Source organism: Thamnophis sirtalis, unplaced genomic scaffold (assembly GCF_051295495.1).
Source record: "Thamnophis sirtalis isolate CommonGarterSnake01/CBP01778 unplaced genomic scaffold, rThaSir2_p1.2 scaffold_5, whole genome shotgun sequence".
In the NCBI taxonomy this organism is placed as follows: Eukaryota; Metazoa; Chordata; class Lepidosauria; order Squamata; family Natricidae; genus Thamnophis; species Thamnophis sirtalis.
This window is the reverse complement of record NW_028261385.1, coordinates 62100771-62120600: the sequence shown is the minus strand read 5'-3', so window position 1 is coordinate 62120600 and position 19830 is coordinate 62100771. Positions and strand designations below refer to the sequence as shown.

General features: G+C 40.4%; 1 protein-coding gene across 1 annotated transcript in view; it reads right to left on the bottom strand.

Annotated features, from left to right (window-relative positions):
* Nucleotides 1–19830, bottom strand: part of CNTNAP4 (contactin associated protein family member 4) — a 294703-nt gene that overhangs the window by 56091 nt on the left and 218782 nt on the right. The window contains exons 10-13 of the mRNA XM_087715908.1: nucleotides 19536–19707; nucleotides 14618–14724; nucleotides 7612–7731; nucleotides 2660–2857 (exon numbers count right to left, since the gene is read on the bottom strand). Of these exons, the coding sequence (XP_087572034.1) occupies nucleotides 2660–2857; nucleotides 7612–7731; nucleotides 14618–14724; nucleotides 19536–19707 (597 nt within the window). The remainder of the gene's footprint in view (nucleotides 1–2659; nucleotides 2858–7611; nucleotides 7732–14617; nucleotides 14725–19535; nucleotides 19708–19830) is intronic.

Genomic DNA, 19830 nt, shown 5'->3' with positions numbered 1-19830 from the left:
TGGACTTGATTTTAATTTCATGATTTGTGGTCAGACCATGGACATGTTTTGGGACATGTCCATGGTGGGTGACTTTATGGATTTGCACTGTGTTCTCGGACTTGAGTATTGGACTCATTGGGTTTTGTGCTAGTTCCTATGTAAGGTGAATCCTAGCAAATACTATTCGAGGTTGATGAAGCCTCAATAAAGACTTGTGGCGTGTTTGTGTATGACTGGGACAGGATATATATAGATTAGAGGTCGGTCTGGGACAGGATATACATAGATTAGAGGTCGGTCTGGGACAGGATGTATATAGATTAGAGGTCAGTCTGCAGAAATCCAGATAGCCACTCAATAGCAGTAAAGAGGCAGGGAAAGGTCTAATGTTTTCTTCTATATCAGGGGTGTCAAACTCAAGGCCCTGGAGATGGATCCGGCCTGTGGAGTACTTAGATCTGGCCTGCAGGGCCATTCTGGAACCAGCAAAGACTGGCCTGTGGTGTTTCTGTGAGTGAAAATGGAGCTTGGGGGGGTCACATGTGGCCTTCCCGAGCTCCATGTTTTTGCTGGCAGAGGGTTGCAGGAGGCCAGTGCAGCCCAAAAACAGAGCTCACGAGGCCGTTTTCACTGGCAGAGCACTCGGGTCACCACAGGCGTCCCCAGCACAAGTACATTGAGTTGGCCATGCCCATCATGGACACAGCCACTCTGGCCCCCCCAGGTCAAACCCAACCCTGATGCGGCTCTCAATGAATTTGAGCTTGACACCCCTGTTCTATATTGTGGCGAACTGAAGTTTTGTAATCTGAGCCTTGTCTGGCATGCTGGATTTAACATCAAGTAAATCTATATGACAGACATTTTTTAATGGGAGAAAAGAAAACTTCTTCCTAGAAAACTGCACGGACTTATCCAGAATTGGACATGATTGAATAGAAGAAAAAAAAAAAACATTCATCTAAGACAGATAGTATAATATTGTGGGATGCTAGTTTTAACTATCCTATAAACTCTATGTGTTCTTTGGTCTATAACAATATTAGGTTAAATATAAAGCAGCCAAGAAATCTGGCATGAGAAACCTGTGCATTCTCAGAACTCCTTCCCCTTCTCTTTAAATGGACGTCAATTAAGAGACCTGTTCCAGGTGGGTGGTAACGTATTTGTATATGGTAGTTCTGCATAAATGATCTTGGCATAGTTTAGCTGAATTCATAAAGCTGTGTATTGATTGAGTTTGGTAATGCAATTAAAGGATTGTAGCTAAGCAACAATTAGTGAAGGGTGGTACTTTATCTATGAATGTTCCTAATCAGACGAATGCAAAACATGACCTTGTGAGGTCTGAATGTGTGTTTTCATACTTTTCATATAGGAGTGGAGTGCAATGAATTCTTTTTTCTGTAGAAACAGAATGAAGCTTAACGCTATAGACTTATAGTTATTACTGTAATTGAATATTGCATCTGTCAATACATTTAGTGAATGGAATGCACATTGGGGAGGTCAGGTTTGCAGAATAAATGCCTGTTATAGTAGAGAAAACTAGATAATTGCTTATTTACAAGAGTAAATGCTGAATACAAACAGTACCAGCACCTAAGGGTATGTGTGTGTGCCTGCTTATATATGTGCAAAAACAAACACACATTTTACAAAGCAAATCTCGGTGTTTTTTTTTTTTAACATAATTGATGGAGCACAAAACAAAAAAGCTTCAGCTGCAGAAGGACTTAATTCCCACATCATTCAATTGTATTTTCATATTGCCTATTTCTCTCTGGATATATTTTTCAAATGTCTTTAATTTTGTACGTGTATGGTTTTCATTTCCTCAATTACTTTCTGTACTATATATTTTTTTTTAAAATGTTACAGTATATAGCAATAGCAATAGCAGTTAGACTTATATACTGCTTCATAGGGCTTTCAGTCCTCTCTAAGCGGTTTACAGAGTCAGCATATTGCCCCCAACAACAATCTGGGTTCTCATTTTACCCACTTCGGAAGGATGGAAGGCTGAGTCAACCCTGAGCCGGTGAGATTTGAACAGCCGAACTGCAGAACTGCAGTCAGCTGAAGTAGCCTGCAGTGCTGCATTTAACCACTGCGCCACCTCAGCTACCTATGAAGTAGGTATGGTTTAATGTGTCATGGAATGCTTTACCTCACTGTTTCTTAGCCTTGGCTGCTTTAAGATTTCAAATTAAGACTTCAACTCCCATGATTCCTCAGCCAGCATGATGGCTGGGGAAGGGGGGGTTATTGGGAGTTGCAGTCCACCCAACTTAAAACTGCCAACATTGAGAAACAATGATTTACCTGATTTAGTATTTAGATTGATTCTTCAGTTCTTGTTATTTATTGTATGTCTTTCAAGCGTAGGCCAAGAAGGACGGTTTGTGTAAGTTTTACTAAACAGTAGGATTAGACAAGAAATTGAATTAGAAATTGGTTAATGTTTTTGAGCATAATTACACACTGACCTTGGTGCTATTGAAACATTTTTTTGGTTAGGGACCTTCTCAATAAATCTTCCAAAACTTTTAAATAAATAAATGGAAGACTATAATGGCAAGATGCCCTAACCTTGGCAGTATTCAACATCTAGGATTTTTTTTTTGTTAAGGATAATGCATTATGTAGCACAATAAGATTTATCTCCATTACTTACTTTGCTTGTTAGAAAGACGTGACTTTTTGCAGTGGTAAGCAACCTCCTGTTCACATTGTTCTGCATGGTTAATTGTAGCCTGGAGCTGTTCTAGGCTGGCAGCATATTTGAAAAACACACTGTGAGGGTTCTCTCGATTAGCAGTTTTGACTCTGGTTAACTCGGTGTTGTTGTGTTGTATAATTGTCCAGGTGGTATCTTGAAAGACAAATGAAGAAGCACGTGGTAAACCAGGCATACATTCAATGGAAGTGAGCTAACAGTTAAGTAAAAATGCCTAATCTCACCTTGTAAGTGGGAAAAGAGAAGCATTTTATAAAAAAATTATCCATCATATTCTGTACAGTATGAGGTAGCTGCTTCCTGTTTTCTCTTTTTCTCTTATTCATAAATATATTTTAGGATTGCCAAATCTAGTCTGTGAAAAGCCAGACAGCAACTTTTTGGCAGCAGGCTTCATTTTCTGCATCTCTTTGCAGTGGTCTTAGTCAAAAATTGGTAGCCGAAGGTGATTTTGACATGTTACCTACACACAATGCCACAGTACAATGCATTGTAGAGAATACAAAATGTCCTTTAGTTTTGGGGTGTGTTATTTCTATTTTTTTATTATTTGATCCTTCTTTGTCCTTTGTGAGTTCCAACTTGGTCTATCAACTAGATCAGTCCATTTACTACATTTTTAATAGGTGTAATTTTCTGAAGAAATGCAATTTGATATCCTTCAATTAAGTTTTTTACTGTTTTTAACAGGGACACCTTGGCTTCAACTTTTTTGTTTATGAAAATTTAGGAATGTTTTGCAGAAAATAAACATTATTAAAGACATGTTAATCAGCTCTAGCAAGAATACATGATGAGGTGATTCATGTCAATAATAAACATTAGTGATTTATTTGGTTATCTGGTTGTTTATACACTGGGTCAATATTCTACAGCTTAAGTGATACTTGTAACCCCATAGAAGCCTTATATTCATTTGTCACGTTTACTCTAAAAGTCAGTTCAGCTGAAGATAGCTGGGAAAGTTATGTAAACATGTTTGAACATTATATTATTCTTTACATGAAGGTTACACACTTTTAAAGAATGAGATTGAAAAGGGAAAAGCTTTTACGATTCTATTCACAAGCAAACTGGGACATAAGAACAATGCTTTCCATGCAAGGGTTGACATTGGATTGGAAGTTTTCGGACTGAGGCTTATGATATTGAAAATGATTTCTCTGAATACCAGAGGATAATGAGACCTCCCTTTGCAACTGCCTGAGAAGAAAAGCTACATGAATATCTATGACAAGGGAGCAGCGTCAAAAGAATATGGGCATCTGTCTGCGTTGCCCCAGTGGGAAAAGGGAAGGAAGGCTGTGAGGAAACAGGAAGAAAACAAAAATGGAAGATTCACCCTGTCAGATAGCATTTCTTGATGGAGAACTGATCAATGGGATTTGCTTAACATACTGAATAAGGAGTGACTGAAAAGAACAGTGGCAGCTGTTCCTAGACATTCACAGATGACTCAAATTGCACTTCACTTCAACTATTTGATCCTTGAAGTGTTTAAATTAAAACCCTTTCCAGTCTTTGATTTGACCAAAAAATTAATGAGCAGTTTGGCTTCTATTTCCCTATAAGAGGTATGCCAGTAGTTCCAATCATTCATTACCATTGAATGAATGACTTTCAATATTAGCATTACAATAATATGCCTGGATTCTGAACATGGTGAGTTGCATTTTCCTTGCCAACAAAATTACCTGGTCAAGTTCTATCTAGATTTGTTGAAAGATATTTTTCAGAATTTCTAGAATTGCATAGGCATCAACATATTCTAGTTGTGAATGTTAACTTAAAACTTGCAGATGGCCATAACATAATAAACATATACATAATTCAAATATATGAATTATGTTAACCTGTTTTTAAAAATCCCCAGAGAAGCAATGCATCCGCTATTTTAATCTGAACTTTATGGTCACCATTAAGTTGCCCCCCCCTTCCCTTTGCTTCTAGTCACAGTGTAGAAATTTTTTGCCAGTTGTGTTTTTATTATTGCTGCATTACTCCAAATAACGAATCATAAGAAATAGGAGTCAAAAAGCAACACAAAAATTAGTATTTCACAGATTGATTGAAATGCTGGAAGACTATAGTTGGACAAAGCAAACTGAAAATTTATGTAACTATATATTGACAGTACTAGGTGATTTCAGATGTTGTATCCTACTCCAAGTTCTATATAATGCCAGCATCAAATCAGCAAAATCAGAAAGCAATTTGTGTTTGATCCTTATCGATATCATGCTTTTTGTGTAGAAAGAGGAAGATGAGGTGCATCTCTTGATGTCCTTCAACATTATGCTTCTTCCAATTCATATTCTCAACTACTACTTACAATCTCTGTTCTTGAAGTTTATGTAAAGGACGTGTTGATATGACTGCACCAATTGCTTCAATAGTAAGGGAGGAGGGCCAAGACTATCTGGAAAGAATTTGCAATTATATTTGCAATAGAAAGAGGGCTGTTCAGGGACTTCTTAGTAGCATCTAATTGGCCAATGTGGAGATATTGGGCATTCACCAAATATGGTGTCACCCTGAGCCTACATCGAGAAGGGGGGGGGGGGGAAGCATGACATAATTTTGAAGGATTGTAGTATAGGCTATTCATTTTGACAACTTTACTGCTCAGTAAATGCTTGCTATAAAAATGTGCATTGTTATTATGATATTATCCTTGACTGCACTTGCTATGCTCTACTTCTGCAGTAGTCTAATGGAGTGAATTAGGTGCTTAGTGAAGAATGAGAAGCAATGCAAATAAGAGAGCTGTTGATCCTTTATCTGATACTCAGCATTGGAGGACTGCTTCATAGCTTTCTGCCTGAACATCATCAAAAAACCACAAGAAAAGAAAACCCTTGATTAATTCTTTATATGTGTTTTGGAAGAATTATTATTTTTTCAATTCTGTACTAAGTTAATGACAATTTATTTGCATATATGCTATCATGTGTAAATGAAGGAAATGACAGAGCAAAGCTTTTCAGAAATAAAACAAGTAAATGATTCAGTTCTCTCTTTTATCCTTGGTACGTGCACAATATATATACCACAGCAATCTAAAAGTTTCTGCATTGTTCCTATATGCTATTTTACACCTTTACATTATAATAAAAACCCAGTTTTCTTATAATTAAGGAATGTTATAATATAATTTTGACAAGAGAAAGAAAAATAAGAAACTGCCTCTATTAAATCAGTATCTCAGTGTTACCATCCAGAACTGTTGCAATATTAATTTGTCCTATTTATTTATTTATCTTAACAAGTTTTACAGCAAAATGGAGAGGGGAAACCAGAAAGGGAAGTACACAAAAAACAATCGACAAAAAGTAAAAAAAAATATTGCCCCCACCCTGCAAAAGGGTAGTGTGTGTGTGTGTGTGTGTGTGTGTGTGTTTTATTTGTGCTGATAAATAAATAAAGGGAAACTAGTATAGATCTATTTCAAGCTATTTAGCTCTCATCAGCTAGCCATACCCTTACTGGGATTTGAACCTGGGCTATATTACATACTAGGCAGACATCTTAGCCATTAGGCCACACGCTCTTATCCGTTATCAGCGAAGCCAGGGTGAAAGGTATCTATTAGATTTTTACAATCCCTGGTTCCTCCCATAATTGGGGCTTTATTTATCAGCACAAATAAAAAAAACCACAAATATAACAAAGGCAACAGTAAAAATATTGGGTTTCTGTCGTGATGGACTCTTGTGACGAGCCGAAGGACAGATGATGGAAGCAGTTAGCTTAGATTAGAACTGGCAGGAACCAGTTAGCTTCTTCACTAAGCACCTAATTCACTCCATTAGACTACTGCAGAAGTAGAGCATAGCAAGTGCAGTCAAGGATAATATCCTGGAACTGTCAGGAAGCAGTTAGCTTCCTCCCATAATTGGGGCTTACCAGGGGTTGTAAAAATCTAATAGATACCTTTCACCCTGACTTCGCTGATAACAGATAAGAGCCTGTGGCCTAATGGCTAAGATCTCTGCCTAGTATGCCTAATATGCCATATAGCCCAGGTTCAAATCCCAGTAAGGGTATGGCTAGCTGATGAGAGCTAAATAGCTTGAAATAGATCTATACTAGTCTCCCTTTATTTATTTATCAGCGCGCGCACACACACACACACACACACACACACACACACACACACACACACACACATATATATATATTATTCATCACATGTTAAACCAGTTTCTAAATCAACCTTAAAAATGGTTTTCTAACATTACAAAATATAAAATTTAACTTCGCATATGGGCCTAACAATGAGAAAACATTCATTTGGTTGACTTGTTATTATCAAGTGAACCACCTGAATTTCCTTATCTAGTACAGTATATACACTAAATTTAATTATTTTTCAGCTTTTTCACTTTTCTGAATTATATGTTGCTACTCCTACAATAAAGTTATACAATAGAGTATATAATACATCATCAGAATGCATATTTTATGGAAAATTGCCTACACAGATGCATATGTCAGTGAGAAAAATGTATAAAATAAGAGAAAATATGTATAAAAATGTATGTCAGCTCTTATGCCCAAAAATGTCTAGGCAAGCATTCCCACACAGGTTTACTTGGTGTAAAAAAAATTAAAATGCAAATTGTTGTCGAAATAGGTGGAATGAACTCATGCTTGAAAAAAAATGTCAGAGTTACAAAAAGCAAGCCAGGCAGGTTTCTGCATCCTTAGTCTGAGCCTATTGTTATTGTAATTTCCTGTCTAATTTGTTTCCAATATTCTGAACTAAGAAGTCACCTTCACTCTCTTTGTATTTCAACTCACAAGCTTTAAAATAGGGACACTTCATGTTTGTTAGATTTCAATATAATGAGTGTATAACCGTGAGTAAAAAGAATGTATCACCTTACCTGTCATATTGCAGTATACAAGAAATGGCCCTAGGGGGCCACTCCCATCTGAATCGATGTAGTAAAAGGCTGAGATGTTCCCTCTGTGCTTATAAGCTTCACATGATTGCTCATATATAGCTGCAAAAGAACATCTTCCATTACAAATATAAGAGCATCATTTTGAACTTTACTTCAACGAATGAACAATTGTCAAGACGGAGCTGAAATCTTCAACAGACCTTCAACACTCATGCAAATAAGGAGAAAATAATGCAATAAAAGTTGCATCAACATTTGGCATCAGTAAACAACATTTATACCTATCAAAATAAAATAGCTGGGAAGGTGTTACTCTTTACTTTCTAAGCAGCAGCATTCAGATGAGAAATGGTAGTAGTTAGTGACCAATAACTCAGTCAGAGAAAGCCAAATCAAAGATGCAATTATGAAGAAAAAACTGACATGGAGAGCTAACATTGTAAATTATCCATATTATAAAGACTTATCTGTATACAAAATGTTCAACATTATTAATGATCTGACCTTTAATAAGGTAGGACAGACAGACAGAAATTACTGTTTGTTCAAACCATACCTGCAACTGGTTATTTCCTACGAATGAAAGAGCTTTTTTAAAGAATGTTTGGTGAAGAGAGAAACAAAGAAACCAGGACTTTCCTGATAGCAGAGACCATTGGGAAAGGAATTTCCTAGAAGGTTTCAAAAATTCTAGAGTAGAGTCCTTTAAATTATGTTTTCAATTCCATGCATTCATTCAAGGACAGTTTTGTCGATTTCCGAGCTATGCATTGCCTATATCAGTGCACACACCTTGAAGTTGCTATGGCTGAGAAACACTTATATCAAAATGTTGTGGGGTGGGGAGAAAGTGCTGCTAAAGCTGAGCTTCTCCCTTGTATCCAAAGAGCAAGAACACTAAGCTCAGGGCTTGGGTGGTAGGAAGAAGTCCCCAGAATACCTCACTGAACAAATTGCAAGCAACACACCACTGCTTATATCTCCTCACACATCCTCCTCCTCAACATGCTTTGTCTTGTCCAGATGAGAAGCTATCTTTTGTTTTCCAGGAAAAGCATGAGTTCCACACTTAAACACCCTAGATTGCCTTCAAGATCAAGACATGCCCACAGAAAAAGTAAATATGGTGTCTTCACAATTCAGGAAGCAGGCTGTGTGGATGAGCTGCTTGCAGTATAATCAGGAATATTATAGTTAGTCCTTGGTTTATGGCCATTTGTTCAAGTTCTTATGGTGCTAAATGAGGCAGATTTATGATAGCTCTGTGGAATTTTTGGTAGTATCCACATCAGGGACATGCAGTCAGGGGAGGCAGGGGAGGCAGAGCCTCACCACTGTCATCATGAAAAGAAAAAAAAATGTAAAAGGAAAAAGGCTGAGCTAGTTGCTGCCAGAATCACCATGGTTGACTCTGCTTAGTGATTAACTGTTTAAAAAAGCCTCTAAAAAAGTGCCATCTACAGGAGGCGGCAGGAGAACGAGGTGCCTCATCTAGTCTGACTTTATGATCACTCGAGCAGAGCTAAGTAAGGGTTAAAAGCCGAAAAATTCCTGACATAGATGAGGCACGTCGTTCTCCTGCCTCCTGTAGAGGGCATATTTTTAGAGGCTTTTTAGAGGCTCTGGCAGCAACTAGCTCAGCCTGGCCTCAGCTCATTCCTTTTTCCTTTTACATTTTTTTTGTTTTCATGATGGCAGGCAAGAGCAGAGTTGAAATCCTCTCTGAAACAGCTGGAAAAGTATGTGTGGGTCGGAGGGAGGGGGGAATTCAAAAAGTTTGATTGCATGCAGAGCCACGTTGCCTTCAAACAAATCAAACACACACATAGACACACAGACACACAGACATACAGACACACACACACAGAGAGAGACACACACACACAGAGCTGGATAAAAGTATATAAGCCCAGCTTCACTGATTACAAGTTTGAAAAGGCAATGTGGCTCCACTTGCAATCAAAGGCTTAGATCGGAAGGCAGCAGGGAAATGGGGGGGGGTATGGCAGAGGAGCTGCTTTCAAGCCATTGGAAAATATATCCAATCCAACTTCTGTGTTTGTGTTTGTTTGAGCGTGAGTGAGTGAGAGAGGGATCCAACTTCTCTGTGTGTGTGTGTCTGTTTGAAAAAGGGGGGAGGAAGGGACAGAGGGAGGAAGGAGCGGGTGGGAGAAGAAAAAGAATGAAGGAAAACTTTTTCGCAAAGGAGAAAAACAAATGCTGCTGCTTTAAATCAGAACTGAGCATACCTGCCTGTGGAATTCTGGGAGTTGAAGTCCACAAGTCTAAAAAAATTTGAAACCCCTGTGTCAGTGCCTCACCAGCCATAAACTTCACCGCAGGTCACTGATCCACATAATGTGATAACAATTTCTGACATTCCCTGCCACCTTCCTACAAGAAAAATCAGTGGGGAAGGTGGCAAAAAATCATGATCCAGTGAGTTCTTGCAGCATACTCATGTAATGATAACAACTGGTAGTGCCAGAGTTGTCATTGCTAAGTGACATTTTGTTTTAGAACTGTGTTGCATAGTGACTGTGATGACACTCCTGGATGCTTCCCCAGATACCTTAGAGTACAGCTCAGAGGAAGATTAACCAGTTCAAGGCATGTCTGGAAGGGGATTGGTCATTGGCTCCAAGCAGCCATCTTAGAAAGATTTGGCTGAAGCACAGCTCCAGCAGGACAGTCCTCTGAGACTTCAGATAGGAAAAACCTACAGCTGCAGTCAGTCAGTGATGAGGAAGAAGAACTGTCTTCTGCAACTGATCTGAGAACATGTAGGGCAGAGAAAAGGCAGGAGCACAGAAGGTCAACCAGATTACCCATGAGGAGAAATCCTCATCATTATTGATAGGTATTAGATTCTCGGAAAGAACCAGGCGGGAGGCGTCTGAGGTAACCGTAAGTAAAACACGTTTATTACAGGCAAGAACAAACAACAGGAGTAGACCGGCACCCTTCCTCTGTCTGACAGCTTTTTATATAGAGCTGTCAGACAGGAGAACCAATAGCCGTGCGTATGACAGCCCGGCAACTTGCAGGTCACGCCTGATTGGCTAAGGCGTGCCTGGCTGTTGCCAAGCTGTCATTCGTAAGTCCGAGGACTTACTCGGGATTCAACACTCCTTCCCTCCCAGCGAGGGCGCATGCGTCTGTAATGGCGCATGCATAGTCGCGCAGGTAGGAGGGGGGACGGCGGACACGCCCAGAACACCGCAGTTGGAGAGGCGGCGCTGGAGGGTAAGGACGTCCCTGTGAGAGCTCCTCCCTGCGGGGAATGGAGCTCCAGGTGACGTCACCGCTGCGGCCTAGTGGAGGAGGCGGAACCCAAGGAGGAGGCAGCCGGGCGGAGGGGGTGTGGCTGGGAGTGGCGGTGGATTTTGAAATGGCCGGTAGGCGGCCAGGGGGTGGGAAAGGCCTGTGAACGGTAGGCCTAACTGGGTGGAAGAGGGGAAAGCGGGGCCGGATTGAGAGACTGCAGGAGGCTGGTCCGGGGGCGGATGTGACCCGGCGGCCTGGGCAGGATGGCCTGAATCTGGGCATGATGCGATCAAACTGTTGCGGGTCTGGGGCCAGTTGCGAGGCATCGGTGGCCGGCCTCTGCGTGTCGGGTTGAGCTGGAACCTCCGGGAGGTGGTGGCGCCTTAGTTGATCCAGGTGGCGCCGCCACTCGCTGCCATCGGATAGGTGGACCCTGTAGGAGACGGGTCTGGTTACCTTGGTGACGGTGGCAGGCACCCACCGAGGGTCCCCAGAGTAATTACATGCCCATACCAAGTCCCCGGAAGAGAAGGAACGGGAGGGATGCCCCAGGTTGCCAGGCTGAAGTCCTGAATAGAGGGGGTATAGTCTATCCAGGGTGGTCTGCAGGCAACGACCCATCAGAAGCTCCACGGGGCTTTGCCGTGTGAGTGGGCAAGGTGTGGAGTGCTGTGCCAGTAGGTAATAGCAATAGCAGTTAGACTTATATACCGCTTCATAGGGCTAAGCATCCACCCTTGCCTGCCAGTCGCCACGGTCCATGTGGCCCAAAGCCTCCTTGGCCGATCAGACCGCCCTCTCTGCCCGGCCATTGCTGGCCGGATGGTAAGGGGCGACTGGGGCATGGCGGATTCCTTGGGCAGCCATATAGAACTGGAAGACTGCGGATGTGAATTTCGGGCCGTTGTCGGACACCACTATGTCCGGCATCCCATGGGTAGCAAACAAGAATCGCAGAGCCCACACCGTACTCTCCACTGTGGTGGAACGCATGAGGACTAGCTCCACCCAGCGCGAGTAGGCATCCACAGCCACCAGGAATACCTGGCCGTGGAAGGGACCCGCGAAGCCAAGGTGAAGGTGGGACCAGGGCCCGCGGGCATCTCCCACTCCTGGGAAGAGGAGGAGGGGGGAGATGGGTGGGACACCTGGCATGGGTGACATCTGCTGACCCAGGTCTGGAGGACCTGGTGGCAGAGGACCGAAGGGATGATCATGCAGTCGCCCCAGAGAAGGCAACCGCAGTGGAGTGACAGCTCCATCTGACGCATTTTAAAAGGGCGGCAGTCAGAAGGGACGCCCCCTGTAGGCCCGCCCCTCAGGACCCATGCCATGACCTGTGAGAGGACAGGGTCAGCTTGTGAGTGGGCGGCCACGTCAGAGGCAGTGAGGGGGAGGTCCAGCTCAGCGATGGAGAGGACAGAGAGGCAAGGGACCGGCTGGGGGTCTGAGCAGGGGAGAGGGCAGCGGCTAAGGGCATCAGCATGCCCTAGGTGCTTGCCCGGACGGTAGCACAGCGCGTAGGAATATGCGGCTAGGAACTCCGTCCAGTGGGTCATCCTGGGGGACAGGATGGGAGGGGTTGGCCTATCACTCGGTTGGCCTGAGTCAACCTCCATTAGGCAGGGGGAACCTTCAATAGAAACTTTGATGGAGATCTTCTGCGTACCCGCCGAGGCGAGGTGGACCGACACTGCAGGGGTGGCAGGGACATCTTCTGCCAGGGCGTAGCAATCATTGTGGCGGGCTGGCAGGCATCTGGCCGGTTGGTTCTTGGAAGGTGCTGGGGGACCGTAGACTGGAGGCTGGTCGGCTTGAGGCAGAGGTGGCAAGTTGGCCCGGCAGACCTGTGCCAGGTGGCCCTTCTTGCCGCAGTGGTGGCAGATGGCCATCTTGAAAGGGCAGGCTGCCCGGGCATGAGAGCCTCCGCAGCTGAGACAGGCGGCGGCAGCAGCAGGAGCACGAACTAGAGAAGGTTGTTGTGGCTGGGGCCGCCGAGGGATGGCCCTCAGTCGATCGACCTGGGCCTCGTAGAACTGGTCCGGCAGGGGAAACAGTTCATCGATGAGATTGGTGATATGCAAAGAAGGTGGCAGAGGCAGAGAGGCAGGAGCCGGTAGCGCAGGCAAGGCAGGCTCAGTGGCCAAAGTGGGTGTGGGAGGCAGGTAGCAGGCCATCTCTACGGTGGACAGCTACACGAGCTCTGCGGCCCTTGCCTCGTCGATGGCAAATGTGAGCGTGATATTGGTCTTGCCGAGAAGACGCTGTCTGAGAAAAAGGTCCTTAAGACCACAGACGAACTGCTCTGTCAAATTGTCCTCCAGATCAGGGAAATCACACTGAGTAGCAGCGACTCGTAAGGCCTGGAGGAACTGATTTACTGAGTCAGTCGGCTTCTGAACGCACTGGCAGTATGCAAACCGGCACGTAATTTTGGATGGCGTTGGGGCGTAATGGGCTTGGAGCCCCTCCATCAGTTCATCCCACAACAGATCATAGACAGCCCGAGGGGCCGCGAAGGAGCGGGTCATCGTGAACATTTCGGGTCCGCAGGCGGTCAAAAAGAACCCGCACTTTCTGGCTTGCAAGTATCCCTGACGGTTGTTAGCAATTAAGAAACACTCAAGCGGGCATTCCGGCCATGTCAAGTAGCGGCTGAGCTGAAGACAGGCGCGCAAGATTGTCCGGTCAATAGGCTCCTAAAAAAATTGTTGCTTGCCCTGTAGGTCGTACTCAGAGCCTGGAATCCCACCAGCTCATCGCCAGTGTTAGATTCTCGGAAAGAACCAGGCGGGAGGCGTCTGAGGTAACCGTAAGTAAAACACGTTTATTACAGGCAAGAACAAACAACAGGAGTAGACCAGCACTCTTCCTCTGTCTGACAGCTTTTTATATAGAGCTGTCAGACAGGAGAACCAATAGCCGCGCGTATGACAGCCTGGCAACTTGCAGGTCGCGCCTGATTGGCTAAGGCGCACCTGGCTGTTGCCGAGCTGTCATTCGTAAGTCCGAGGACTTACTCGGGATTCAACAATAGGCTGCAGCAGATGCTGGCTTTAACACAGCAAACAGATGGAAGTAATGCTGTGAACAATGTATTCATTTCCTAGCTGTCTATTTTCTACTCGTTGTGATTCTTGTCTTGCTTTGGATTGACACTGTGCCTTGACTTGGATTGTGCCTTGTGAACTCTTCACTTTTCTTGCCCCGTGAACTGTGAACTGTGTACAAGAACTCTTTTGCTATGGATTTAATTTTGCCTGGTGGGTTTATTTTGATTGGGAAGCTTTCAAGTGTCTTGTGGATTCATTGGCCATTGCTCTGTGGACTAGCGTGGGTCTGCTTGTGACTGGACTTAATTGGAACACTTCTGGATTTTTGGTGAAGGGAGTTGTGATGGAATATTAATAAACCCACTAAACCACAGTTACATGTCCCTCTGTAAGCAGGACAGCACAGTGACAGAGTTCCCTTTCCCAATGGTAATGCAAGGACTTTTATAAAAGCTTGATTTTTATATGGTTGAATGCCGACAATCTTGCAAGTATAATATTCAGCTTTGAAAGGAAACCCAGGAATGTTCTACATAGATAATTCTGATACTACATAAAATAGAACTATGCATAAAAAAAAACCTGGAAAAAATCATTCAATAAACAAACACTACTGGGGTCTAAAATACAATGTTTAAATTATTATTAATTATATTAAGACTTACAATAATGACATGTAGCCCCCGTGTAGCCTGTGTTTGCACAATTGCAATAAAAACTGTTCCAGGACTGTGAGCATTCTCCACCATGTTCACAATAATTGGGCAGGCATCTACAAAGTCAAAATAAATATAACAATATTTTTAGAATAGCATTAAGGTAAAGTATAGATTTTATTGCACTTATTTATTAGTAACATGAGTTGTGGGTAATCATTTCACCAATAATTAGAAAGTAATTATAAAAAAAAAAATAAGTCAAAAGAATTCAATATGAATTCAGGTGTTTGTGAACTGAGTGCAAACTCACATACTGGTGAGAGACATCAGCACTCTGGAATATTCCACTCTTATAATAATATATGACATTAATAATGTAGGTTTTTAGCAAACGTTAATGTATATCTTAATCAAAACAGATACCATCTTTTATCCTACCCAATAAAAAGATAGAGATTTCTTCAAGTTGAGCTCAACTCCCAGAGATTTAATGAGCACCTATATGAAATTTTCTTAGCAGTAACATGGAAGGAGTTTTCTACTGCTACCTTTTGAGATTTTTATTTTAACTTGATAGTTTAGCCTACAGACATACATTTCTCAATGTCTTAGATCTGATCCATTTTAGCTGTCTAAAATATGTCAAACACATGCTCTAGTTGCAAACTGGCCAATTTTTATTAGAAGCATCAGAAATAAATAATTGAAACATTATAATTTTAAAAAGTCTGAAATTCTATTTTATAATCCAAAACTGTATCTGCCAGGCACGTAGGATGGGTGGACAGAAAATAAAATAAATTATATAATGCATGGAAAACCATTAATTTTATCTAAACCACTTTTTCCAGAGACGTTGGTGAAAATGATCAGATAACCTCTCTTCTGCCATTCAAATGCTAGAATGTGTCAAGAGAATGGGGTATGAATGTATCCAATTTATGCCTTTATCCATCCATCCATCCATCCATCCATCCATCTATCCATCCATCCATCCTTTAACAGTCTGTGTTGTCTGAATTCACATTACCCCATGGAATTGAATGCCCTAATTTGAACAGATTTAAAATATCATAAATTGAAAATAAAATATTTAGTAATATATGACTTTGTTGGCTGTACAAATGAAGAAAGAAGAACATGAGTAAGACAGGCAAGTTTTTTTTCCTCAAAAAGGAAATAAAATAAAATAAAAATTCCCGAACTCTTAAATCAAACGAAAAAATGTCTACTATCCTGCTATTGGTTGACATAATATGGACCTTTCTGGGATGGCATGAAATGAACTTGGTTTAAAAGAGCAACACTGTCATGTTAATACCTTGTTGAGACCAGCTATTCTATTATAAGCTGATTAGTAGACCCTATAACAAATGAAGTGAGAGCTATGGATATATTTTTCCCCATATTAGTTTTATTCAATTTATTAATATTTCCAATGGATATATTCCTTAGTTTTATTTTAGAAATAAAGATCTAATGAATTAAAGTAAATCAGAAAGTTATACTTTTTTTTCTTTTCTTAAAAACAATTCATCAATTACTGATTCCTCACTGAAAATGTATAGAAATGAGTTTTGCACTAGAGATACATCTGGAAGTACCTGGAGAAGAACCACAAAATGGCTGCCACAGAGGACTTGTATCCTTCTAAAATGGCCACTATAATAAGCCTCACTGATCAGACAGCATCCATTTACTCAAGAAAACCTCTAGATGCTGCATATCATTGCAAATAGGATGTTGATCTGATCCTTGTATTTTCAACACTGGCCTCCTTTTTTTCTGGCCAAAGAAAATTAATGCTCTGTTAGCTTCTGACTAGAGATTTTTTTTTTCTATTACAAGACTTTAAAACACCTGCCATTAAAACAATATTTAAAGTCTTATAGCGGGAGGAAAAGGAAGGAAAATAGAAAATTTATTCACTGGTCCTCAGTATGGTGCCTGCATTTGCAAATTCAGACTCACTCTGCAATCACGTTAAAAATATTAATGTTAATACAAGCCAATTGAAGAATCTGCTTTGAGGAATCGGGATGGAAGGAGAGGTTGTTAGACAGGAAAAGACTATGCTATTTATAATGCTTTTCTTTTAAAAAAATCATCTCCTGGTGAGATGAGATGAGGAAATAGTTGTTGATCCTTTATAAACTGTTACAGATTAACAGATAAACTAACCTGCTGAGTTGGGGAAAGAAACTTTCCAGTGTTTGTGTTTGTGAATGCTTTGCGACTATCTCCAGGCAAAAACATCATAGGTTACTTGAGACATGGGATAGCACTGGGGTGGTCTCTCCTGAATTTGCTAGCCTAGAAAAATTGACTCTTGGTTCAAGGCAGTTCCTCTGCCCTCCGCAATACAATCCAAAACAAAGTAATGGCTGCAGAGACCAGTTGGCATTATGTAGAACACTGGTTGCATTTACATCTGTGAAATAGATGCTTTGAAACATGTGGAAGTACGACCAAAGATTGGAAATAGATGCTTCATTGTGTAATTTTTCCACATTCATGCACATCTCATCCACTTTGGGATACGTGCAGAGACACAGGCACCACTGACAAAACAGCTGTGCAAAGACATAGTTTTTGCAGCCTTTATAACCTTATCATATTCAAGGCAAAGGACATTTGAAGTCCTAAAACATTTAGGAGATTGTTTACGAAGTCTTCTGATGTAGCATAAAGAAGGTTAATGGAAAATAAGACATATCCCTAAATAAGCTGTAGTTATAGCCTATATAGGGAAAAAAGATCAAAGACTTTTTGTATTTTTGTAAGAAATAGGATCATTTTAATAATTCTTCAAAGGACAGACATTCTCATGGTTACCATAGATCATAAAGAAAAAATAGGTACTGAGAGTTTTGTAGATATAGTCAAAAACACCATGGAAAATATTTTTAAAATATCTAGGTCTGGATGACATAAAAGAAAAAAAAATCAAGAATGTAATGAATAATATCTTGTTGCAACAGCAAACAGGCACTGTATTTTTGTTTTGTTCCTTTTTTTCTGTTATTACTTTAAAAGCAATAAAAATAAATAAAATACAAATTTAATGAACTGAAGTTTCAAATCCTTTTTTTTTTTTAGTATAGAGACCTTATTGGAAAAAGAAATTCTACAATTGTAGCCAAATATACAGATTTCAGTCCATTACACTGAATATTACAGACCACAATTTTGTTTGAAATATGATCTATATTATATCTATATCTATAAAAGAATTAGTCTGATTAGTCTGATCCCAATACTGAGGTATGGACTGGCAAGCTTTTATAAGAAAATAGGTGGGCTGATTGTCATACAACCAATAGACTACCATGCCTTATAATTGTTTGGACAGCTGCCATGGTCTAAGGCTCCCTAAGGTAGTCATGAACTGATGTTAGTTTCCTGGATACTTCAACAATATGTTTGGAAAGTGGATCTTATTTCAATTCCATGTGGGTTATCATTATAACCATTCAACGTCTGTGGAATAAGTTGATCCTGAACTAATATTCTCTACTTTGTTCAACTTCGGTGCTCCCCATTTTTCTGTGTTTCCTCCTACCTTCTGACTGCTTCTTCTGATCAGTTATTAATGGCCACAGAGAAGTCTACTGAGTCTCATTTGCCTCTTTCAGAATCATGACTGTAGCTGGGCATTCTCTGAAATTTATTCTGAACAAGTCCTTTTGCACAACAGCCTTTCTCCTATTCATTAAAACAGCTTCTGGATGAGTCTCAAGAGATGTTGTGGCTGCTATAAGAGTCATGTTAACTTTAAAGAAGACACAACTTTTTTCAGGCTCACATGAAAGCATTGCATTCCCTCATGAATGTGAGAATGTTATCGATCCATTGTAGCCATAATGAGAAACAGCATTTTCTACACTAAATTATTTCAATAGATCCTCACCCTAACCATAACTCCATACTCCAAAATATTTTATTATTAATTCATATGCTACATGAATGCTTCTTAAGGGAGGCAAAACAAAATAACAAACAACAATCTAGCTCTGGAGAATATATTCTGTTACAAATATCTATTTTTGTATTTGTATAGAGTACTTTTGATTATGCTATTCTTTTTCAAGGGCTCAAAGACAGTGTGTAAAATTTTGTGTCATACAATTTTCATGTACAAAGAAGCAGTTAGTTAAAAAGAAGCAACACAAATTGCCGGACATACAATTCTAGTTTATAGAAGTGTGAGTTACATGAAAAATTCTTTTGAAGGAAAAAAAAGTTCCTTTAGATCCTAAAACTGCTAAATTTAATATGGTCAATGTTTTATTATTGTTCTTATATAAGAATATATATATAATTATTTTTTATGCCTTAGGAAAGGAAGACAACAGATCTGCTTATTGGGTTCAGCAAATGTGTGCAACAATGCATAATTTTAATATTCATTATAATCTTTTCATCTGACTGTCCCTGTGCCATCCCTGAATAAATTGTGTAATCTGGTCTGATAAGACATTAAATAGATATAGCTAATCTATACACACCAAAGCAAGCAAATTTTAGCAAGTGCATTTATTATCTATGACTCAGATACATTTTCACAAGGCATTTTATTGTCAACCTGGCCTTAATATAATGTTGAGGATAGTTTGCTAAGTGCCACCAAGCCAGAGAAAACAGCCATAAATATAGATCGAGAAACTTTGAATTGCAGGGCAATTGAAATTCTGGGACGCAAGTAGTAACAGTATTGGGGGAAAAAAGAAAAGAAAAGAAAAAGAAATTTGCCATGCTTTCTTCAAATAACTAAAAGTTTAGGGGCAAAACAGATGTCATTTTGTCTTCATATATATCCAACTTACATAAGGACCAGAAAGAAAAGCATGTTTAAAATATCTAAATGTTTTAATCTCAGAAGCAATCAAAAATCAATCTTATTCACTGAAATATAATCTCTTACCTATCTATAATGCCACACAAATCTATTTGAAGGTCACTGAAATGTCCCATTGTATTTTGTTGAACTGAAATTAAATCTATAGGTTTGCCATCAATGGAAATTTGTTTCATACATCCAAGGAAGCTACTGTAGGGATTCTTACATTCTGAGTTGTTGACATTAATTGGGCATCCTAGAAGTTAAAATATGAAAGTGATTAATTGGGGAAAATAATTAAATTTACAATATAATGCCCTACTGATAGACTTACCATGTACTAGGAAGTATAATCCGAGATTCCAACTTAATTCACACA